The sequence below is a fragment of the Vicia villosa genome, linkage group LG3, assembly GCF_029867415.1.
Source record: "Vicia villosa cultivar HV-30 ecotype Madison, WI linkage group LG3, Vvil1.0, whole genome shotgun sequence".
Lineage (NCBI taxonomy): Eukaryota > Viridiplantae > Streptophyta > Magnoliopsida > Fabales > Fabaceae > Vicia > Vicia villosa.
The window spans coordinates 44,877,115-44,900,034 of NC_081182.1; the positions used below are offsets into that span (position 1 = coordinate 44,877,115).

General features: G+C 33.8%; 1 protein-coding gene and 1 pseudogene across 1 annotated transcript; both read right to left on the reverse strand.

Moving 5' to 3' along the window:
- Positions 1-1,425: 1,425 nt before the first annotated feature.
- On the reverse strand, positions 1,426-7,997 carry LOC131657972 (protein FAR1-RELATED SEQUENCE 5-like; annotated as a pseudogene).
- A 3,586-nt stretch (positions 7,998-11,583) lies between these two features.
- Positions 11,584-14,698, reverse strand: LOC131655588 (protein DOWNY MILDEW RESISTANCE 6). Its single transcript, XM_058925429.1, has 4 exons — positions 14,358-14,698; positions 13,979-14,226; positions 12,143-12,467; positions 11,584-12,012 (listed from the first exon to the last, which is right to left on the reverse strand). Exons 1-4 carry the CDS (start codon positions 14,553-14,555, stop codon positions 11,767-11,769), a joined length of 1,017 nt encoding a protein of 338 aa, XP_058781412.1. The 5' UTR covers positions 14,556-14,698; the 3' UTR covers positions 11,584-11,766.
- Positions 14,699-22,920: the final 8,222 nt, after the last annotated feature.

Below are 22,920 nucleotides of genomic sequence, written 5' to 3' on the forward strand. Positions count from 1 at the left end.
TATTGTTTTGGATCTTCCTACCGAATTGTCCCTCTCTGTATCCAGCAGTGTCTTTATCAGATTTTATCAAGCTTTGGGTGCTTGTGGTTCTGGTTGAGTGTTGCTCATCTAGTTTTGGTGTCTTTAATCTTTTTTCGGCGTTTCGGTACTAAGTCAATAGTGCTAATTTGTATATCTATTAATTTCATATATGTATCTTTTAATTGTAATTCTACATTAGAGCAAACTTGATGCGTCTGAATGATAGTTATTGGTTTAGGTGAGCCTGGTTTTGTTGACTTGTTTGCTGCTAGTATAAATGGGCATGTCTTATCTGTCTTCTAGCTATTGGCATTAGTTGGAGTGTTATGTATTTTTCAGTTGTCTGTCTATTTCAATAAACCTTAGTAATATTAGTTTTACTTTTTTTTTTTATAAACTTCCATATACATTGTGTATGTGTATTCTTCTATTGTGCAGGTAATTCACCCGACTTTGTGTACTCTTCTGTTATGCAAAAACACATGTACTGATAGCTGCTAATTTTTTTGTGCATTAGAGATAGTTACAACATGAAGACACAATAGAAAGAGCTCAGATAATCAAGGTTGAAGCAAAGAAAGAAACACACAATAGAAAGAGGCCAAAGAAAGAACCTTGAAGTAAAAGAAAGAACACAGTAGAAGCAAAAACAAAAAGAACAGAAAAAGGAATGTGCATTGATAGTAGCTGATTTTGTTTTGTATTAGAAATAGTTAAAGAATTAAGAATTGTAATGAATTTTCTATCTCTAGTGAATTGTTCTTGTACTGAATGTATAATGTAAATATCATTTGTACTCATCTATTGAAATTTAATAAAATGATTATGAGATTCAATTGTTTGATTTCAAATTTACCATTGCTTTTATCTAAAATTTAATTAGAAAGTTAAATTAGTTCCAGCAACTTAGTTTAAAGTTAACTACTAAAGCATAATATAATAATTCATGCTACAAAGTTAACTACAATTATAAACTACCACAAAGTTAAACTAGTTCCAATAATTTGGTTCAAAAGACAATACTGTTATAAGACGTACCAAATTAATAGCAGCTTAGTCAAAAAGAAAATATTGGTATAACATGTACCAAATTAATTAAAGCATAATAAATGATGGTGAAAGAAGGAATTTACTCCTACTTAGTACAAAAGGCAGCCCTGCTATAAAAATTTGTACAAAATCTACAAAATGCAGTTCCAACTAATCCTACTAAACACAAAATGTAACCCTGCTATAAAGCATATACATGAGTCTTCCTTTACACAAAATCTACACAAAATGCAGATCCATTTTTTCTGCAAAAAGAGAGACTTTCACCCTATGTCTTCCTTTTCATGAGTCTTCTTCTTCAACAAAATCCATCCTCAAAAAAATATATTCCTTTTCATAATTATATATAAATATTTAAAAGAAGTTGTGCATCTCTAACATGGCAAATTGACTTCCACTTCCACTTTGGCTTTTATCTAAAATCACATGATCTGAAGATAGAGAAATTGAATTGTAGTCTTGTGGTTGCTGCCAATAATTAGGAAGGTTTAGTATTCTTGTATAAAAGATAGTTAAAAGTTATATTGTACACACGAATGAAATACTTGATTACCGTCAACAATTGAGTAAAAGTTTGATTTGAATGAAGGGCATACTCACTATCATTAGCTGCTGCTGATTTTTCCTGCATAATTGAAGTAACTTGTATTAAAAATATCAAGTATAAGTAACAAGTATTATAGTTAAGATATAAGAATAAACTTATGCATAATTACCAAATTTTCTTGAAGTTTTTTCTTTTTCCTTGATACATTTGCCTTTCTCTTTTTAGCCAATTTTTCATTCCAAGATTTGAGCCGTTTTTTACTATTATACGGACATTCTTTCTTTTTTATTCCTTTTGCTTCCACAAAACCAACAGGGTTCACATTGTTGTCAGATTCACCATTTGCAATTGATATGTTTATGTGATACATTCCAATTGATTCTCCTTCCATAGGCTTTTTAGCCAACATATCATTAATTATCCTATTGGACTCTTCATAAACTTTGGATAAAAAAATGTAAGTTTCATGAGACTCAGATGCTCTGTTTGTTAGTTTAACCATTCGAGGACATAGCTCATTGTATCGCTTCATGAAGTGAGCTTTTATGTCCAAATCAATATGACGTCCTTTCCAATCTTGATTACTTCCCGACCTTGCTTCTCTTGTCCATCTCTTGAGTATATAGTGCGAAGGAATAAGCTTAATATTCATCGCATCCAAAACCTTCAACGCATGACTACATAAAATACCATGTGTCTCAAACTTACGACAATCACAAGAAACCTTTTGATCCTTTAAACTCCCTATTACTTTCCTCTCCTTGTTGTTATCATAATTTATAACAATATACAACCCATCTTCCAAATTCTTTATACAAGTGTCTAGATAATCTTCATATTCTTCTTGAAATTCCTCAAATATTTTTGGAGTGTAAATGGTTCCCGCTTAAACAAGCATTTGAGCCTTCTTCAATTTCAACCTAGGCAATTTATGTCTTGACTCATAATCGGCTTCTGACTCATTGTTTCGTTTTCCGTTTACAACTCTTTCAAAATGTGTGAAAAATTGAACCAAATTTAAATCTGACTTCAAATGATTTTTCAAATCAGCATTAAAGCTCTCACTTAATTGAGTATATCTCATACCTGCGGTGTAAGTTTTTCGGACATACGCCCATGCCCATTTTTCCTTCACTCGAAAAATTGAATGTAGCCAAGAGTCATCAGAAACATTATGCTCAAGAAGTAAAGCATTCCACGCATTCAGAAATTCTTCTTCTTCTTCTTCATGTAGATCAATGCATGCTTCAAAATCTAAGGAAAAATGTGAACTTTTTTGGTATAGATGGTTTACATGCCTTAGGGCATTTTCTCTTTGTAGCGCTAAAAAATACTCGAGGTGTCTACACACTCAAAAAAGAACAGAGTCGCCACCGATCTTTATTTAATCCAATAGGAAAGGGAAAATGTCGAATAAAACCCATGAATAAAAACAAATGAATAAGACGGTCATCGCAACCAAATTAGGGTTCGGGAGTCGGTTAAGCAAGGGGAAGGTATTAGCACCCCTCACCTCCATCGTACTCGATGGGACCCATTTAATTAGTTTTATGAATGAATGTTTGCGTGATGTTTGCGTTCTTTAATTTATTAATCAATAAAAGAAAAGGGGTTTTTATTTTTCATTATTGTGCTCGCCAAGACGTTTGTATCTTGTGCCTACGTATTCCCTCGTGCAATGGGAAAGTCAGAGCAATCGTAGTTCGGATAAAAAACTACGAGTTTGTTGGTTAATTTTATGAAGGATGTTTAGTGTTTGGTTCGAAGGATCAAAGGTATTCAAGAGGTGTGCACCCCTTGTCACTCGATCACTTTGATTTAATTAAGAAAGATTTTAATGGTTTGATTCAAAGGATCAAAGGTTTTCAAGAGGTGTGCACCCCTTGTCACTCAATCACTTTGATTTGATTAAGGAAAGATTTTAATGTTCGATTCAAAGGACCAAAGGTATTCAAGAGGTGTGCACCCCTTGTCACTCGATCACTTTGATTTAATTAAGAAAGATTTTTAATATTTGATTCAAAGGATTAAAGGTATTCAAGAGGTGTGCACTTCTTGTCACTCGATCACTTCGATTTAATTAAGAAAGATATTTTTTAGGTTTGATTCAAAGGATCAAAGGTATTCAAGAGGTGTGCACTTCTTGTCACTTGATCACTTCGATTTAATTATGAAAGGTTTTTTAGAAAAAGTTTTGTTAATGTGTTTTGATTCAAAAGAATCGAGGTATTCAAGAGGTGTACACTTCTTGTCACTCGATCACTTCGATTTAATTAAGAAAGAATTTTCAAAGTTTGATTCAAAGGATCAAAGGTATTCAAGAGGTGTGCACTTCTTGTTACTTGATCACTTTGATTTGATTATGAAAGGTTTTTAGAAAAAGTTTTGTTAATGTGTTTTGATTCAAAAGAATCGAGGTATTCAAGAGGTGTGCACTTCTTGTCACTCGATCTTTGGGTATAGTTTAAAGAATTTTTGTAAAGAAGAAACTCGATGTTGGATCGAGAAATTTATGACGACTTGGCGTTGGACCAAGGTTTATTGATTTTAAATTTAAAGATTAATCTAACATTTTTAGTATTTTTTATAATAAAATAGAATCTAAATATATAAACATATTTTTTTGTATTTTTTGAATAACATTTAAATCTAAACATATTTTTTTATTTTTGTTATATTAGAAACTAAAACAAATATTAAAATAAAAATTGCAATGGAGACCAATCAAATGAAAATAAAAACAAAATTGGATTCTTTAAAGGAATAAATGGGGGTGTGAAACCTAGACTAAGGGTGTAAGGCCCAAATAAATTATAAATAAATAAATAAAAACCTTTGTGGTGGACCGGGTCGGGTCAAACCCGGATCCGCCTTTTACTAACAACATGGTTAGAAAGAAAAAAACCTAAATCAAGAGAAGAGAGGCAACGCCTCTTCCCCTCTCTCTTACTCGTTCCATCTCAATCTGAACATGCTTCTGCTTCCCAAAAAAAACAAAACTCAAAATTCTCCTACAAATCTCTCTCGCTCTTGGTTCTCTCTGTTTCGATCTCTCTGTATTCACTCAACTCAACTCTCTCTATCGCAAATCACGGTTCTCTTCTCACCATAATCAAACAAAACGGATATAGCAGAAACTGTACAATATAGAAAAGCAATAGAGTCGAATTCAAGCACATAACAACGCAGAAATAATGAATCACACCAACACGAACAAAAATCGTTAACAATAAATGAGTCTATAAGGGAGAAGAGATGGGAATACCGCTCGGAAGTTACCGAGGGAAGAGTTCCACCCAAAGTTTTATCTATTTCGTCTGCTCTATTCGCTTCACCTTACTTCTCCTCTTCTATTCCTTCTCTCATTTTGTTGAAAGTGAATATGCATGGAGACGTTTGAACGTTGTTGTGTTGAATGTTGTTTGGTGATTTTGCAAACTTGAGTATCTGATGTCGATTATGTTTCACATCAGTCTCGCAGGTTTGTTGATTTGAGTTTGATGATGTTTTGTGAAAGTTGCGTCAATGTTGTTGTTGTTGTTGATAGTTTCGCAGATGTGTGAGGATGGCATGGATGAATAGGTTGTTATAGATGTTTGATGAAGGAATTGGAGGTCGAGTTCGGTTATGATCCCATATGGTTCATGGCTTTTGCAGGTTTTTAAGGTGAAGTTTTAGAACAAAGTTTGGAGGAAGTTTGAGTTGGTTTCAATTTTGACCGAGTTTCACTACTGATTTTTTTCGTGACCCTCTCTTTTTTGTTTTCTCCCCCCTTTCTGTTGTGTATGCAGCCTCCCTATATAGAGAGTTTGATATCAGAATTTGGGAGGGAAAGAATTGGTGAATTTTGAACAATTTTGGTAATTTGTTTGTTGCTTTTTGGATGCAGGGCTTGCATAGCTATTATGGTGCAATGCTTTGGAATCCTATGTGCAGGTTTTGGACCATTGCTGCAGGTTAGGCAACAGCATTTTTGGACTGTTTTGTAGGCTGGGCAGCAGCATTTTGGACTGCTTTTTTTGTACTCGGGACAGCAACAAGTTTGGATGAAGACAAGGCATTAACTAGGCAACAAGACACGCTTTTGGGCAATTCTTTGTAACAAGCATTTGGATTATTTTTTGAATCAAGTTGTGGATAGATTAGGGATATTTGAAATGGATGTAATTAAATTGTGAATGGATGTAATTTTGTATGGAATTTGACTTTTGAATTTTGAAATGATGAACTCAAATTTGAAACTTAGAACTTGCATCTTGATGTATATTTTGAATACCCTTGAATACATGAACACCTTTTCGACTCAAAATAATTCATACAAATGCTTTCTTCAACTTTAAGTCTTGAGAATTTCAAACCTCGCTTTGCATTTCTTGATTCGGCTTCGAGTTAATTCACATGAATTTGATCTTGAAAAGAACATTAGAATGATGAATAAAGTTGAACTCTTGCCATTTTTTTTTAATTGGAATTAGAAATCTCGACGACAACCATGAACTCCAATAACTTGTCTTCCAAGAAATTCATGTAAATGAAACTTCCCATTTAAACTTGAATCACATCCTTTAAATCTTAGATTCAAATCCAATTCAATTTGCAAACAAACAAGTTGAATAGGCAACAAAACCTTGTCAAAAGAATCGTAACCACATCTTTTCTTGTGCAATTAATAATCAATGAATCTTAATCTTCTGACTTTAGGTGCTTAATGATGAAGAAACGACTTTGATTCTATGAAATTTCAAAACAAATTTCAACCTACTGACAGGTATCATCACAAGATGAAAACCTCGATTCAATGATCTTCAGTTGTCTTGGTGTAACCCTAAACACTCTAATTCAAAAATCTTGCACCCTAATGCTGAGAAGAAAAAGAACAGCTTGTAGCTTGATGAGGAAGAAATCTATAATAACCATAACTCAAAACCCTAATTCACGTGGACCATTGCTCAAGAGAAGAACCAGATGAATTTGTCTTATTTGGTGAGAAAGTTTCAAAACCAGCGTGAAACCCTAAATTGCACAAATGTCGTTCATTTGAAATCATGCCTTAGTGAATGACTGGATGAATGATATGCAAATGATCTAATGGGACAAAATGTATGGGTCAAAAATTGGGGTATGACACTCTTATATGCCAAGTGCATAATCCATGAAATGTTTGAGGCATAACTAGAGAAATAGCCTTAGCCATTGCTGCATTTTGATCTGTTAAAATAGTTTTAGGCATTTTTCCACTCATAGCTTTGAGAAAAGTTTCAAATAACCATTGAAAAGAAGGAATTGTTTCATCATAGAGCAATGTTGCCCCAAAAACAACTGTTTGTCTAAAATTATTCAATCCAACAAATACTCCCAATGGTCGATAATCCTTGTTTGTCTTGTAAGTTGTATCAAAAGTGATGACATCGCCAAAATATCCATAATCATTTATCATCTGTGCATCAGCCCAAAATATATTTGTTATTTGCTCTTCAACATCCATTTGAAATTCATAAAAGAATGAAGGATTTTCACTTTGTCCTTTGAAATACATCAACAATGCTCCCACTTCACCATATCTTAATGAATGATTCCTTTTAGTTCGAAGGTAATTTTGATGGTCTTGTCTTGTATAACCAACCAACAATGTCTATTCCTCCAACTTGCTTTGACACATACTCATGAAAATCTTTTGGTTTTAGTCCTGATGCATCAGCAAACACAATTTGTGACGCTTGTACCTCAGATATGCGCCGATGAGAGCGAATCATATGAACATACCCCGGTGGTTGAAGAGGGTGATTATGTTCAAATACAAAGTCAACAACCTTGTATTTTCCAACTTTTCTATCAAGTGAAATAACCATTCGTGCTTTACACCTGGTTCTTGTTTCTGCTCTAGACAGTTTTGTCATGTGGTCTCGTTTGTCGATGCCCCATTTTCCCTCTTTAAAGCATGAGAATCTTCTTGAAGTCAGAATTCCATCTATTATGCTTTTATTACCATATTCTCGACGAATACCAAATCCAATTCTCCTACTATACTCATTATAATATTCATAGGCAGCTGCCTCTGATTCAAACTCCATTTCCAAATGTGGTGCATGATTAATTAAATTATCTTCACTATTTGGCAAAATACTTTCGTGGATATTGTTGACCCATTGAACCACACCTTCAAGAGTTGAAATTGTATTTGGGGCTTCTGATGAAAAAAATAGATTCCATGTGTTAAATATATAAATTCAAATATACTTTTGTATATTAATTAACAGAGGAACATTTTTGAAAAAAAAATTATAGAATGATTTTTCACTTATCTTGAGTTCTAATAAAAATCCTTAATGTTCTTACTTGTGAACTGAGAAGGAGGCGGATTGCAAGAAGCTTTCTCCATTTGCACCAAAATCACAGAATGCCTACACAACCACACGAGACCGTAACGGCGATATAGCACAGAAGTGAGATAAATGTTACTATTAAGAAGTGAATGAAATTGTAAACAAGAATGACAGATGATTATGAAAATTATGCTGTGATGTAGTTTCTGGTTAGTGTGATTTTGATTAATATATTTGAAGAAGATGCCATTGTTATGGGTTTGGTGTTCTCCAATTTTTTCGCTCCAAAACTGTTTCAGGAAAATGCTTTCTTCCCTCTAATATTGATATTACATTTTATTTATCAAACATAAAATAGTAACAATAATCTTAACCATTAATATCATTTTATGCCACGTGTCATTCAATTAAACAAAGAAATGTTGATCTCAATTTTCTATGAAAATGGAGATGATTTGGACTCGGTATAAACCATGTGAATTTTATGTTTTGGATGGTTCCACTATATTGGTAATGCATCATTGGATGGCCAAGACTTAGATTATAAAACAAAACTATAAAATTTAATATTAGGACATATAAGTGAAATAAGTTTGTTTAATCTAGCTATTCAAAGCTTGCTTGGTAGTGAGAGATTAAAAAAAAATTAGGATTTTTGTGATAATGGCATAATAGGGGAACAACATAGAGTGAAGTTTGGGAGTTGTATGCATATTTTTTAGGATAATGTTTGAGTAAGTTTATTAGAATCTTCGGAGTCCAGTAATATTAGTAGCTCATATAGATGGTTTTCATTTTGTCTCTATGATTGATGATTGATGATTGATTGATGATTTATATAGAAGAGTACGAGTTCACATTTAAAAAATAAAAATGAAATCTTTGAACAAATAAACACTCTTATAGGAAATCATATGTGAACTAAGCTTAAAGTTTAAAGAATGGACAATGGCATATAGTTTGTTTAAGAGTAGTTAAATGAATTTTTGAAAGAAACAAGGTATAAAGAGACATAGAGCCTTGCTAGCATACTAAAACGAAGTGGCCCACCTGAACGCATGAACATGACCATTTTGGAGCAGATAAGATGCATGATATTGAGAGATGAGTTACCAAAAATTTTATGGGGATGAAGTTATTGCTTATTCATAATAATATTTAGTTAATATATGCAGGGGCGAAGCTACAGCTCAGCAAGCCCGGGCGCTCAACCCTTCCTTTCTTTATATATTTTTCACTTAATAATCAATTTTTAGACAACACCAGGAACAAAATTAATAATTTTTAGACAAAATTAAAGGCAAAATTAGTAAAAAAAACAAGGTAATTTTTAAACAAAATTAAGGGTAAAATTAGTAGAAACAGAATATAAAATTAATAAAAATAAGGTATAAAATTTTTGCCCGGACTCCCTAAAATTTCTGACTCCGCCACTGAATATATGTCTATCCACATAAGTAGTAAAGTAGACTTCAAGATATCTAGAGGTTTGGAGTTGTAAACAGTTAGACTAGTCTAATTTTAATGTTTTGGATCTTTTGCGGTGGTTGTGCATATAATATAAAGCAAGACAAACTTGATATTATGACTATGAAACGTACAGGGCCGGTCCTTTGAATTTGGGTGCCTTGGGCGAATCAAAATAGTGGTGCCCCTATAATTTTTTAATACTAAATACATAAGGATAAAAGAAATGATTGGATAAAAACAGATTTTCATTTGACATTGTGCAAAAAGAATAAAAATATAGATCTTGAATCAATATTTATACTAATCAAAACAGAAACCACTATAAAGAGACTTATTCTTCTTCTTCTTCTTATCCCGTTTTTTTTTCCTATAAAAAAATTGACCAAACCTCTAAAATTATTTAAATATCATCCTCTTAGCATTTTTTTGTTGCAAAATCGTTAATAATTTGTTCATAATCAAAGTTCTTCAAAAAATTATTTTTAGTTGAAATCAACGCAAGTCTATTTAATCTATCTTATGACATAGTAGACCTCAAATAAGATTTTAAGAATTTTAATTTAGAAAAACTTCTTTCAGCAGATGCAACACTGATAGAAATAGACAATATTACTTTATAATCTATGTGTGCATTAGGAAAACAATTAAAAGTCTTTAAAGAACTCAATATCATATAGCTTGATTTTGATTCAACTGTTAAAATTTCTCTAATAACTTTCAATTCTTCAAACAACACTTCACCATCAAGATCAAGAGAATCGTCATGTTTTAAACAAGTTTCAAGATGTTTTCAACATGCTTTCAAGTTTCTTTCAAATAATGATCTAAGCCTTTCAATACTAAACAAGAATTTAAAAATATTTTCATATGTTTTATACTGCTCAAATCTTCTATCAAGTGAGCCAATTGTTTGATCTACAGTATATAAGAAATAATGATTTCGAAAAGACTCTTCAGTAGACTCAAGATTCAGTTGTGTGGGTTGAGATGGATTTTCATCATAGTGTTGTTTTCTACTAATTTGACGTTTTTGAATAAACACACATTCAATCTCTATTTCATTCTCAATCTTTTCACCACTAGCCTTAGCATCTACAAATCCAGATTCTCTATATTTTTTTCAAATACTTGATCAAACCTTTTACTAGTTCTATAGCCACATCAATACACATGTCTTTTTTTTTTGCAAGCTTTTGCTAATTTCATTAACAACAGTTAACAATTCAAACCAAATAATCATAGCTACTAAAAATTCAAAGTTTCCAATTTCATGAGTTGTTAAAGATTTGACTTCACTCTTATTTTAGGAATCGTTATCTTGTTCAACTAGTTGAAATAGTGCTCCACTCTTAATTTTGGGATCAATAATTTAAAATATTTTCTATATCATTGTTTTAATTTTAGTGTCGCAATTAAACTCTTTAGTTGCTAAAATTATGAATATGTTAATTGATTTTATTCTACTCCATATTTTATTTATGAGAAATTACATTCTTTTATTAAGGAGTGCCCCTATAATTTTGTTAACCAGTATTTTTTTAAAAGAATATTTTTAACAAGTATTTTTGTAATAAATATATTCTCTTTTAATATATATAGGGGTGAAAAAAAAATTGGTGCCCTTAAAATAATGAAAAATCACTATTTTTATTCATGACTATGAAGCAAGAACATTGAAAACCACACACTTCATTATGTGCTTTCCAATGGTTTATCCCTTCACATGTCTCTCTTGTTTCCCAGAATTGGAACCCGACTCTCAATGTCATAGTGCATCAATGACTTGCTTGCTTCACAAGTAATCAAAATGAACACACACTATAAGATGAACTTGGTTATGGAATGATGGAAGATGGTGATAATGTTGCAACATTGATAAATTGCTTATTAAAGAGGTTACAACATACATGCATAGTTTTCTTGTTGGTTATAAAACATACTTAACCAATAACCTACAAAGTTAGTTATACAACTAACTATGAACTAGCTCATGTTATGGAACTCTTTGCATTTTGTTACTAGCATATATAAATTGTAACTTAAGACCACCCCGGTACCTTTTCTAGTTTCCTGCCAAAAAACTACAACTAGAAGAAGATTTCTTCTGAGGAAATAAGTGAATTCGTATGCATGGAACAAAAATACAAACAAATGAGTCTCGCAGCTAATCAATTCTTGTGAATTTGACTAGAGGCTTACATAAAGTAATGCAACAAAATACAATTTACTTAATTTGCAAAAAGCAAATGCATTGACAATTAAATAAAATCTACGCGACTTCATAATAAGGATTGGATAAATTAATATCTCCCTCATATTTATTCCCATTGTTTTGTGCCAGTTACATATTTAATGTTACTTGTTCTTAAAAAGTTCCAAACAATGTTCTTGATCCAAGTTCCTACTCCAGAATTTGCTATAGTATTCTGGATATGTAAATCCTCTGTATATGGCTCCAAATCCATTTTCTGTTAGTGGCTTTGCAGGACATATTAATGCCTCGTTACTTGGGCAGAGAAATGAAGCCACAGAAAGCCTTGGCTTTTCAGCATTCACAATAGCCCTGTGCCAAACACTCTTATAAAGTCCATTACTTAAAGCCTGCAATAACCCAAGTATAGCATAAAAACGTTAAAACTCTATGCCAGTGTCGTGTTTCCATTGTCTGAGCTTTATAGAACTACATAAACATATAGAGGAAATATTTTGTGCTGGCATGATAGATAGATACCTGAAGCTGATCACCTATGTTAATAACAAAGGCATCAGGGTGAGGATTAACGGCCAGCCATTTGCCGTCTTTAAGAACCTGAAGGCCAGCAACATTAAGGTCTTGAAGTAGAATTGTGAGAGCATTTGGGTCTGTGTGCCCTGGCAATCCATAGGTGAGTTCTGGTTGTGGGCATGGTGGATAGTAATTCACTGCCATGTGCTGTCCTTGTTCCCCTAGAACATTCCTTAAGTAATCTTTTTCTAGGCCCAAACTCTCTGAGATGTATTCTTCTATTCTAAACCCCAATTCTCTAACTTCTTTACAGTAATTTGCCACTGTTTCCCTGCCATTGCCATAGAAATTAATTTAGTACTAGTTAAGTTAACATTAGTTACAAATTAATCATAAGTTAATTATGAAATGATTTTTTAATTTTTTTTTTGCTTTAATTTTTTTTTAAAATGTTATGCATTAAAATATTGATGTAATCCTCCAAAACTTTTACTTACAAAACTCTTTAAAAATTAGTACTAACTCGAAAACAGACTTTTAATCTATATAAATTTCATTATATTATTTTAATGGACTAAACTTTCTTTCATTTTGAATCATACAAACTACTTTCATTTTGAATCATACAAAATTCATTACACCTTTTCATTTCTTTTCTCTTATAAAGTAGTATTTTTTTAGATTCTTTCAAGAATATTATTTCTGTCGACAAAAAAAGCTTTCCTTATTATATTTTTAGTGATTCAGCATAATAAAGTGTAATACACGTTTGAAAATTTTTAAAACATAGTAAAAGGTACTACTAACAGACAGATTCCTGGACCAGCCTTCTGAGGACATTAATTAATAGTACTACAATAGTGCTTACGTCAACACGGAAATATATAGTGATGTCATGCCCATTCTTTTATTTTATGGTCTAAACTAATGCTAGATCTCTTAAAACAATATACTATTCCTTCTCTTTTAAAATAGATAAATTTAATTGACATTGATGATGATAATAATAATAATTATTATTATAGATTCTCACACACAAATATGATAGTATTAGAATTTTAATAATGACATCAATTTCAAAATTAAAATTTATGAATTTATTCTCTCCGTCACATATTATAAATTAATTTGAATAATTAATACTCCATTCGTCTCATAATAAGTGTTTGATTTGTACTTTTTATTTTATCTCTCAAAATAAATGTCTTTTTAGAATATCAATACAACTCCATTAATATACCCCTATTTTTTAATTTTACGCTTTTCAACTACTTCACTACCTATAATAAATAAAGGTATTTTAGTAAATGACACTAATTTTATCATTAAAACCAACACATCTAATGATTTTCTTAAGAACCGCGATAAGTTCAAACAAGACACTTGAGGGACTATATCTGATCTATATAACCTTATATATCAATTATTACTCCACCGTAGCTTTGCGCGGTTCTTAAAAAAATGATTAAATGTGTTGATTTTAATGATAAAATTAATATCATTTACTAAAGTACCCTTATTTATTATAGATAGTGGAGTGGTTGAAAAACGTGAAAGTTAATATATAGAGGTATAATAGTGAAAAAAATAATAAATGTTGTATTGGTATTATAAAAAAACATTTATTTTGAGGCATAGAAAAGATACAAATAAGACACTTATTATGAGAGAGTATCAAATAGATTATTTATAGTATAAACATGAGGATGATGAAATTAATAGACCATCATTTAATATAGAAAACATATCACAATCACAAACAAAAGAGCTAGATATCACAAATACAAGAGCTAGTCAGTGACACGTGTATAAAGATAGATAAATGGGTAAGAGAGGACTTACTTGAATGAAACAGGATTAGAAGGCCATTCAGGCACATAATCATCCAAAGGATAGCAATGAAGTCTAAGATAATCCCTCCAATTATGCACTTCCTCTTTCGTCACATTAAAACTAGTAGATAATCTCATTGTCTTTGAAGGATCATCAGAGTACAATTTCATTTTCTCCTCAACTGGCAGGTTGAAAAATTCATATGCCACTTCTGTCGTTCTTTTCAATGCTTCTAGACCCACCCCGTGGTTAATCACCTGTTCAATTAATTAACAATATAATTAGTCGCCTTAAACAATAAAATTCAACTTAATGACTAAGCATTCACATTATAATGATAAGGATATTTTCTATATAAAAATAAAGGTGGAAATATGAGGGTCTGCACCTGGAAAAAGCCATAGGAGCTACATGCTTCACCGATTTGCTGAACAATCTGAGTTCTATTCTGAGAACCCAAATCGATGATAGGAACATTCTGGAACTCGGAGACTTCGGAGAAACAAGGTCTGTCGGATTCGGGTCGGATGTAACTTTCGGGTAATTTTGAATGGCGGATTCCAGAAGAAATAACCTTGGTATCCATTTTTATATATTAGTCTAGTGTTTAATTGAATGATAATGGTTTGGAAAATACTAGGAAAGTTTCAAGAAAAGGAAAACAACAACTACAAAAAATGAGTTCGTGAGTTTTGAGGAACGAACGAGTAGCTTCTAGGAAGATGAGCTTAAATGTTGTCATACCTTGCACTTATATATACTAAAAAAACTAGTGAACTTTTTTGTTCGGTACTAAAATTTTATGGACATGTTATTTATTAGTATATGTAATTATTTAAACAACTAACTGACAAAATAAAACTTATAACTAGATATTTTGAGATATCTCTCTTTCATTAGGGGCGGTAAATCGGGTTCGACCCGTGGGAAAAGTCTGTTTTATCCGCACTTTTTCGTGGGATAGGGTAAGATTTTAGGCCCGTTCTCTTTAATGTGTCTGCTCCGCCCTGCTCCATTTTTTGCGGGCTTTTGCAAGCATAAATTTTTTGGTACAATTTTATTATTTTTAAGCTTAAAAGGTTCAACGCCAGCGGACTTTCCCCGCCCCGCCCCGCCCTTATTTTTTTGCAGGATGAAACAAGATTTTAGACCCACACTCTCAAATATATCCACCTCGCTCCGTTCCGTTTTTTCGCAGGCTTTTACAGACGGGCCTAAACAGAAGGAGCATGCCCGTTTGCCACCGCTATTTCTCATGATTACTTAATTTATAAAAAAATATGTGTCATTTAAGAGAGTTCAGTTAGTTCATATAGTTATTTCACAGTTAGGTAGAAATATCAGTTATAAAATTAATTTATAATATTTTACTTCTTTATCTTAAAAAACAATTATTTTTTTATAAAAAATGTTTATTATTAAACTATTTGATAGAATTATTTATATAAAATTAAACTTTTTGCTTTTTATTATATTATTAAATATAAAGATAATTATGTAAAATTATTTTTTTATAAATTTATTAATATAATATTTTTTATTATTTGAAAAATTTGTATGGAATTTTATAATTTAAGCTTGAGAGCATCATTTTTGTCGATTTTTAACAGACAACTACCCATCAGTCAACTTTTTTTTATATTGACTACCAATATGCATGTTTCTAAATCTTATTGGCCTAAATGACGGTAGTACCTTGGATATTTGTTGCAAATGTGTCATCCTAACCCTAGTATTGAAGGACATACACTCAAATTGTGGAATAAAGTAACTTTTAATGAAAAGGTTATGCATTATCTTCTTGGCCTCTCTAAATAAAAGTATTTATTAGATAAAATTTCATTTTAAATTTAAATGATTTTTCTAAAATGTTAAACATTTACTGTCTTTTTTACAAATAAACATTTAATTAATTAATGTTACTAAGTTTTTAAAAATATTTAAAAAATAAAGATTAATAATAGACTTATTCAATTAATATTTTATATACATCAATATATAAAATAAACTAATAAATTATATTATAAATTTTAATAAAAGGATATATAGTAGATATTTATATTTAGGGACACTATTGCTTAGATCAAATTTGTTTTTAATTATACAAAATATTAGTACTTTAAATTGTAAATTGGATAACTATAAGTCATGGTCGGTAGCTGATAGTTACACCATGTTATAACATATGTTTTTTTATAGGTTTTTTCTTTACCCACCTCCCTATGGGGTCACCCTCAGCGAAAAATCCAGTTTACCCCTGCTTTTGAAATGAACTTCCGAAGTATTTTTTTTATAAAAAATTTGCTCAGACTTCGGAAGTTCATCTCCGAAAACACCAAATGGGGGGTGTTTTCGGAGATGAACTTCCGAAAACACCTTTTTTCAAATTTTGGGGGGTTTCGGAAAAGCACTTCCGAATTATGCAGAAACTATTTTTTTTTTTTTTATGTTTTTGGAATTAAAGATAGACGGCAAATAAAATAATCGATATATAAACAGAAAATACTAATATACTAATATGATAAGAAAAGTGATATATACAAACCGATCCGATCCAAATCCAAATAATAATAGTGTACGAAAGATACAATCCGAAAACAAAAAAAAATAAACCCGACCACTACTGGGTATGCCTAACCCTCTCACCCTGGGCCCTCCTCTGCCGCCTGTATGCCGCTGTTTACGGTGATTTCCGGTAAACAACCGCTAGTCTTCCAAACTATAATAAATATGATTTGGTTACTTGCAGGATCGACTAGATTGATCCTAGGACACATAGTCAAGAAGATTGTTATCAATGTTCATTTGAATCATATTCGTAATTTGTCCTCTTCGATGAGTATTGTTCGATTCAAGAATCTTGGTAATTGCTTCGTTATATGTAATTATAACTTCAACAAGAAAAATAAATAACATAACATATGAAACTTAAAGATTGTTAAGACATAAAGAATCTTAAACTGCAGAAACGTAAAAGACTTTAAAAGTAAATGATCATGAAAGTAAATTCGAAAGTAAAATAAAGATACAAAAATGTAAATGACAAGAAATAAATGGAATGCAGTAACTCAGAAATGTATTCGAAAATGAAATACAATACACATGTATTAAAATGGTGGTGTCATACGTACATTTTCTCAGCGAACTCTTTCTCGTAACACTTGATACTTGAGTAAATATGTGAGTGATTTGTACAAAATGAACACACGGAATCCTAACATTAAGACTCCTATTTATACTAGTTTCGACCTTAACGGTCCTACACTAATCTGCTGCCACGTTTCTCATCAGAACTTCCAGCGAAGCCATCTGTATTTGGACAGTTACGATACTGTCTTCGAATTTCAAATCTTCCCGCCTGAGTCCGTCTTCGACGCGTGGCAGTGTAAAAACACTATGAAAACACGCTAAGTAGTAACACTTAAATATATACTTTATAAATTTTGTCTAAGTCCCGAAGACATATGCTTTCATTAGTCTTTCAGTGTTCACTATCTTCAACGAACTTAGAAGTCTGTATCTTCGAGGCATGACCATCAGTAGCCATTCTTTCACTTTTTAAGGGATGGCCATCAGTAACCATCTTTCCTTCGATTCTCAACTCCTTCGAAGGACAAACAATATAAAACGAAATCTTCAGCTAACAAATTGCCCCCAATAAATGCCTGTTTCGAGAATCAACAGAAATAGGCGTTTCTTGTCATTATAAGATTTCGTTTTTATGATCCTTGAAAGTTCCAAGACTGCTGACTAACGTCATAATCACTGATAACACTTTCCGAAACGTCTTGTCATTTTCAAAGATGTCTTCTCATGACTTACATTCCCACGTTTTAACCTTACTTACTGATCATTATTCCTATATACTAGGAGGAAGGCTAACTTATTCAACCGCCGTTGGATTAAATCACCAACCACCATGTGTCTCTCGGGTTTTACCCAAAAGATTTAAAAGGGTTTCCGTTAAACCTTTAAATATTTGACCTTGTGCCTTTATACCGCCTTCCATTCATCTTCTACACCGAGAAACTAAGAATACCTTCACTCTTTCTAAAATCTTGCTCTCTTTAGCAAAAACTCTTCCATGGCTTCATCTTCAAATGTTCTTCAACCCGCTGTGAAGCTCCAATCAACAACACGTTCTGGGGAACGAGAGTTCGTTCCAAACCCTAACACTGAAGAAATACGCGCTATTTACGCTTCCCAGGTAATCATTCCCTTTGAACTCTCTGGAAAAACTCTTGCCTTTATGGGTCCGTTACCGAGTGAAAGTATCCAATCTGTGAATAAATTCTTCCCTGCTTATTACAAGACTAGACCATTAGTTAGCAAAGTTAAGATAGATGAAGACGGTCGTTCTCCTTTAGGCAAATCTGCTAATGTTGAGGAAACTTCAACTGCAACCCCTTTAGCTTTAACCAAAATTAGGTTAAACTATATGACCAATTCTGTAAAAGTTTTTAGGTCAATCCCTTTAGCCAAAGATCCTGACTTGTATTATGCTTGGCTAGAAAAGGTAGAGAAACAAAAAGGGTCCTTTTGGAAATCGTTAGGGATATACGATTTGATCCAACTGTCAAAAACAGGTTTAGAATACAACCAACCCATGTTAGTAGCAGCGGTTCATTTCTGGGATGCTTCTCACAATACCTTCCATCTTCCCTGTGGAATGGTTACCCCCACGCTTTTTGATGTGGCTGCTATTACGGGACTTCGACCAACTGGCGAAACCTTTGATCCCAATGACATGGATAATGACACTATAGGTTTCAACGATTCGCAAGTTACTTACACGGCATTCATCCAGAAACACCATATTACCACCGAGGCGACAATATCTGACGAAGAGCATATTGCTTTTCTAGCATTATGGCTCTCACGGTGCGCCTTCTGCTCAAGATCTATCCAGGTTGCAAAGAGGTACCTTTGCATGGCTAATCAGTTGCATGCTGGTAGAAAACTCAACCTCAGCCAACTACTTCTAGGGTCTCTTTACGAAAACCTTAGTGAAGCTGCGAATCTTACCAAGAATTTCAAATCTGGCAGCTTACTTTATGCTGGTCCTTTTTGGTTATTGCAACTGTGGCTCAATGCCACATTCGAAACTTATCTTCCCTTTCGAGGAGATGTCAATGAGGAAGATAGCACAATCAAAAATCGAACTATAGAAGGGACCAGGTTAGCTTACCTAACTCCAAAAGAGGAAATGGGAAAGCTTCATGAACATTTCTTGGCGTATTCAATGATGTTTGCTCGGCGTGATCAGTTCGATCCTTCCATGGCCCCATTTGTACACAGAATAATAGGTCCTGAATGGTTTACTCGAAAATTTCCACCAACATCTCAAGATCAGCAAACTGAATCCATGGAAATTTGGGAAGCCTTCCTGACTCCAAGGTTGCTTTCCCAACGTCTTCGACCATCAAAAGGTCAATGTACCCTCATGTGCTATCAACCAAATTTGGTCTCGAGGCAGTTTGGGCTAACTCAAATAACACCCAAGTGCTTATATGAGAAAAGGAACCATATGTGTTTCCACACTTTGTATTTGACTGAAGAAGAATGTGAACGAAAAATCAACAAATATACTGGCGTCGCCAACCTTTCTCCTATTCCTTTCGAACCTTCTTTTTACTCTACACCAGATTTCCATCAATGGTGGACAGAGTATTATAGCTCTCAAATTTTTGATGCTGATAGCCTTGCTCAAGAACTAACCGCAGCTTTCACTGATGTGCAGGAGAACTTCAAAAAAGGTACTTCAACTCATATTAAAGAAATCCAAGCTTTTCAAAAATTCTTTGAAACTATCTATAGGCCTGATGATCTTAGTCGGACCGTTCGTGAGGCTGCAGTCACTTTGCGCGAAAAGTTTTCCACCAAACTAAATAAATTGAAATTGCCCTCGTATGTTCGACCAGAACTACGTTATGAAGTGGCTTTCAAACTTCATCCTCCAAAATTCCCTCCACTACCAAGTGCTGATTTTGGTGTGGCTCTAAGTCCTCCTTTCCCAGACTGGTTCGTGTGTGGGAATGCTCTCAAAATTCTTCAAGAGAGTGCCAAAAAACGCGCTGAACGAGTGGTTCCGACTAAGCATACCTTGGATACTTTCAAAGGACATCTTCATATAGATCTTAAACGCGTTCGTGTCCTGACTCCAATACCTGAAGGTTTGGATTAAGGCAATCTTTTTCGACTGACTTTTCTTTTCTTTTACTGATATACTGATTTCAGTCTCAACTACAGCTGTTGCACGAAGGAGGAAGATTAAAGAAGCTTCTGCCCCAAAAGAGTCTGAGACATCTAAAAGCGACAAACCAAACGAAAGTGATTCGATCGTCACGGATAAGAAGCCCACGGTAAATACTTATCTCATACTCTAAATCTTGTACAATTCTGTGATTGGTACTCATCTTTCTCATCTTTCACTTGCCAGAGCTCGAAACCCCCAACGGGTTCGAAGCGTAAAGCTTCTTCGACCAATGCCTCAGATGGTGAAGACAAATCTCCTCCTCAAACTAGACAAGGACAGAAAAAGAAACACAAAGCTGTTACCCCTTCAAGAAAAGGGAAAAAGGCAAGTCCTTCAAAAGCTGCTTCTCCTGGCAATAAGGCGTCTTCTGAAGAATCTCCTTTGAAGACTGCTAGCAATGCTCTTGTTTTGGAAAGTCATAACTCAAGCCCAGACAATAATCCACCCAAGGTATCTTGCGTTTGTCTTACATATTATCTTGTAATTTTAACTAACTAATTGCACTGGCATTTTACCTTGTTATTGCAGGATGATGCTGGCACTGCTACTTCTGGTTTCAAAGACCCTGGCCTCACCATTGATGTTGATAAACTTTATGGTAATTGTTAAATTTCAACTTTCGTCAATTAAAACTTTCGAAGGCTTAACCTCACGATTAACTTGGCTTCGTTCGAAACAGATACTTCTCAAGCTAGAACCCATGTTCTCTCACCAGTCTTCGAAGACGTTAGGCCAATTGCCACTATATTGCCTAATGAGCCAATCGAAGAAAGCCAATCTACTGACGAATCCCCACCTACTCATCAAGGCAAAGATTTGGAAGAGGATCATCCATTCTCCGGCAGCGACAATGTGAACCAGCAATCACATGGCAACGAAGATTCTGCATCGGAGAAAGATGCCATGGAGGAGATTTCTCAACCAGAAAAACCAATTTCTCAAGGAACTTCGACTCCCGATGTAAAAACTATTCCTGAGACAACTTCGACGCCTGCTCCTACGAAGCCTACTCCTTCGGAGCTTGAACAACTTAAACAAACTGATCCTCTTGGGTTCCTAAGGGCTATCATGAATGTGAATACTTCTTCACTTTCGGAGCCTGATGTCTCTCCAGCTGTAACTGCAGATTCCAGTGACAAGGAAGATACTCCTAATCTTCTTCGACAGATAAAAGAGAGATTCTTTGGGGTCAATCTTGTAGATGTTCTCAACCGGGACCCTGTTAAAAGCTACAACTTAAATCAACTTTTAAAGAAAGTAGATTTGCTTCAAGTTTCCCCAGAAGTCTCAGAGATGATTGTTCTGCTAGGCTCTCTCCTTGAACAACTCCAAGCTGACATTCTTCGAAAGCAAAACGTCGAGAAAGCATTATCTGAGATAGTGGCCTCTCATGACTCGTCATGGAATTCTGCTGTGGAAGCCACAAAACAAGGTGAAGCCCTCAAGCTTAAACATTCGGCGAATCAGAAAGCCATTGATGAATATGAGAAGAAAATCAGCTCCTGGAAACAAGAAATAAAAATGCTCGAGGGCAAGATAAAGGAAGCTGAAAGTAGCCAAGCAGCCCTCCAAGAATCTAACCAACAAGATTTGCTCGAAGTGGTGCAGTCAGGAATCAAACATTTCGAGACTGCACAGAAGTTAGTGCCAGAGATCGAAAAGTTGAAGAAACAAAGGGCACTAATTGAACTTCGAATGTCCTCATGGGAAACTCAATATCTGAAGATCAAAAGGGATCTCCCTGAGGACTTTAGCTAGATGTCTTCAATCTTGTTTCATTTGTTGGATTTTTATTTTGTAATCGAGACATATAATATTTGTACGCCTGACTCCCATTTCTATCTATAATATTTGCTTGCATTAATTTTAACAAATCTTTCAATTTTCTGCCAAATATATCTTTAGATTTCCTATAGTGCTTTTATTAAATGCAACATGTAGAACCTGAACATCCTTCGCAGCGCTTCTTGCCTCTAGACTTGACGTTTCCACTTCTTCTAGCCATAATCATTATTAAAAGTGACGTCACTTTCTCCAAAACGTCGGTTTTCAGACGTGCGTGCATCAGTTTTAATGATTACTTTTCAACTTCCAAGGGCGGGAAACGGCGGAGGCCATAACTTCTCACTTTGAAAAACGAACCGCAGTCTAATCACTCATTAAAAAACCAACCTTCAGTATTCTCCTTCTATATAAAGGGTTCCATATCACTTTTATTTCTTCATTCAAGTATTTCTTCCCCAAACCAAAACACAGAAAAGAGAAAACACAACTCTTTCCTCTCAAACACCATTTTTCCCTGAAATGGCTGCAATTCTCTCCTTTAACGATCTCAAAGCTCTCATCAAGGGTGAGTTCAGACTTGATGAGGATGAACTTGTTCGTCATTTTATTAACATTGAAAACCTCTTTGCTAATCAGGAACTGAACTTCTACTTTGAGGAAGTCCTGGAGGGTGCCATCTACCCTAATATGGTGGCGGAGTTTTGGATGAATGCGTCTTTACGCATGGACCCTGAAGGTAGAGCCACCATTGATTCATCCGTTCGACATGCTCACCTTAGCATTACCCCCACCACTATTGCCAATCTCATAAGATGCAATAACTCCGGAGCAACTTTTGATGATAATGTCCTCAGCATGACTACTCATATCATGTTGAGAACACTCATGGACAGTGATCGCTACAGCGCAC

Coding starts and splice junctions, on each gene's coding strand:
- LOC131655588 (XM_058925429.1), bottom strand. CDS start 14,555: ATGGATACCAAGGTTATTTCTTCTGGAATCCGCCATTCAAAATTACCC. Junction 14,227..14,357: donor GCTCCTATGGCTTTTTCCAG/GTGCAGACCCTC, acceptor TTAATTGAACAG/GTGATTAACCACGGGGTGGG. Junction 12,013..12,142: donor ACATAGGTGATCAGCTTCAG/GTATCTATCTAT, acceptor GGGTTATTGCAG/GCTTTAAGTAATGGACTTTA.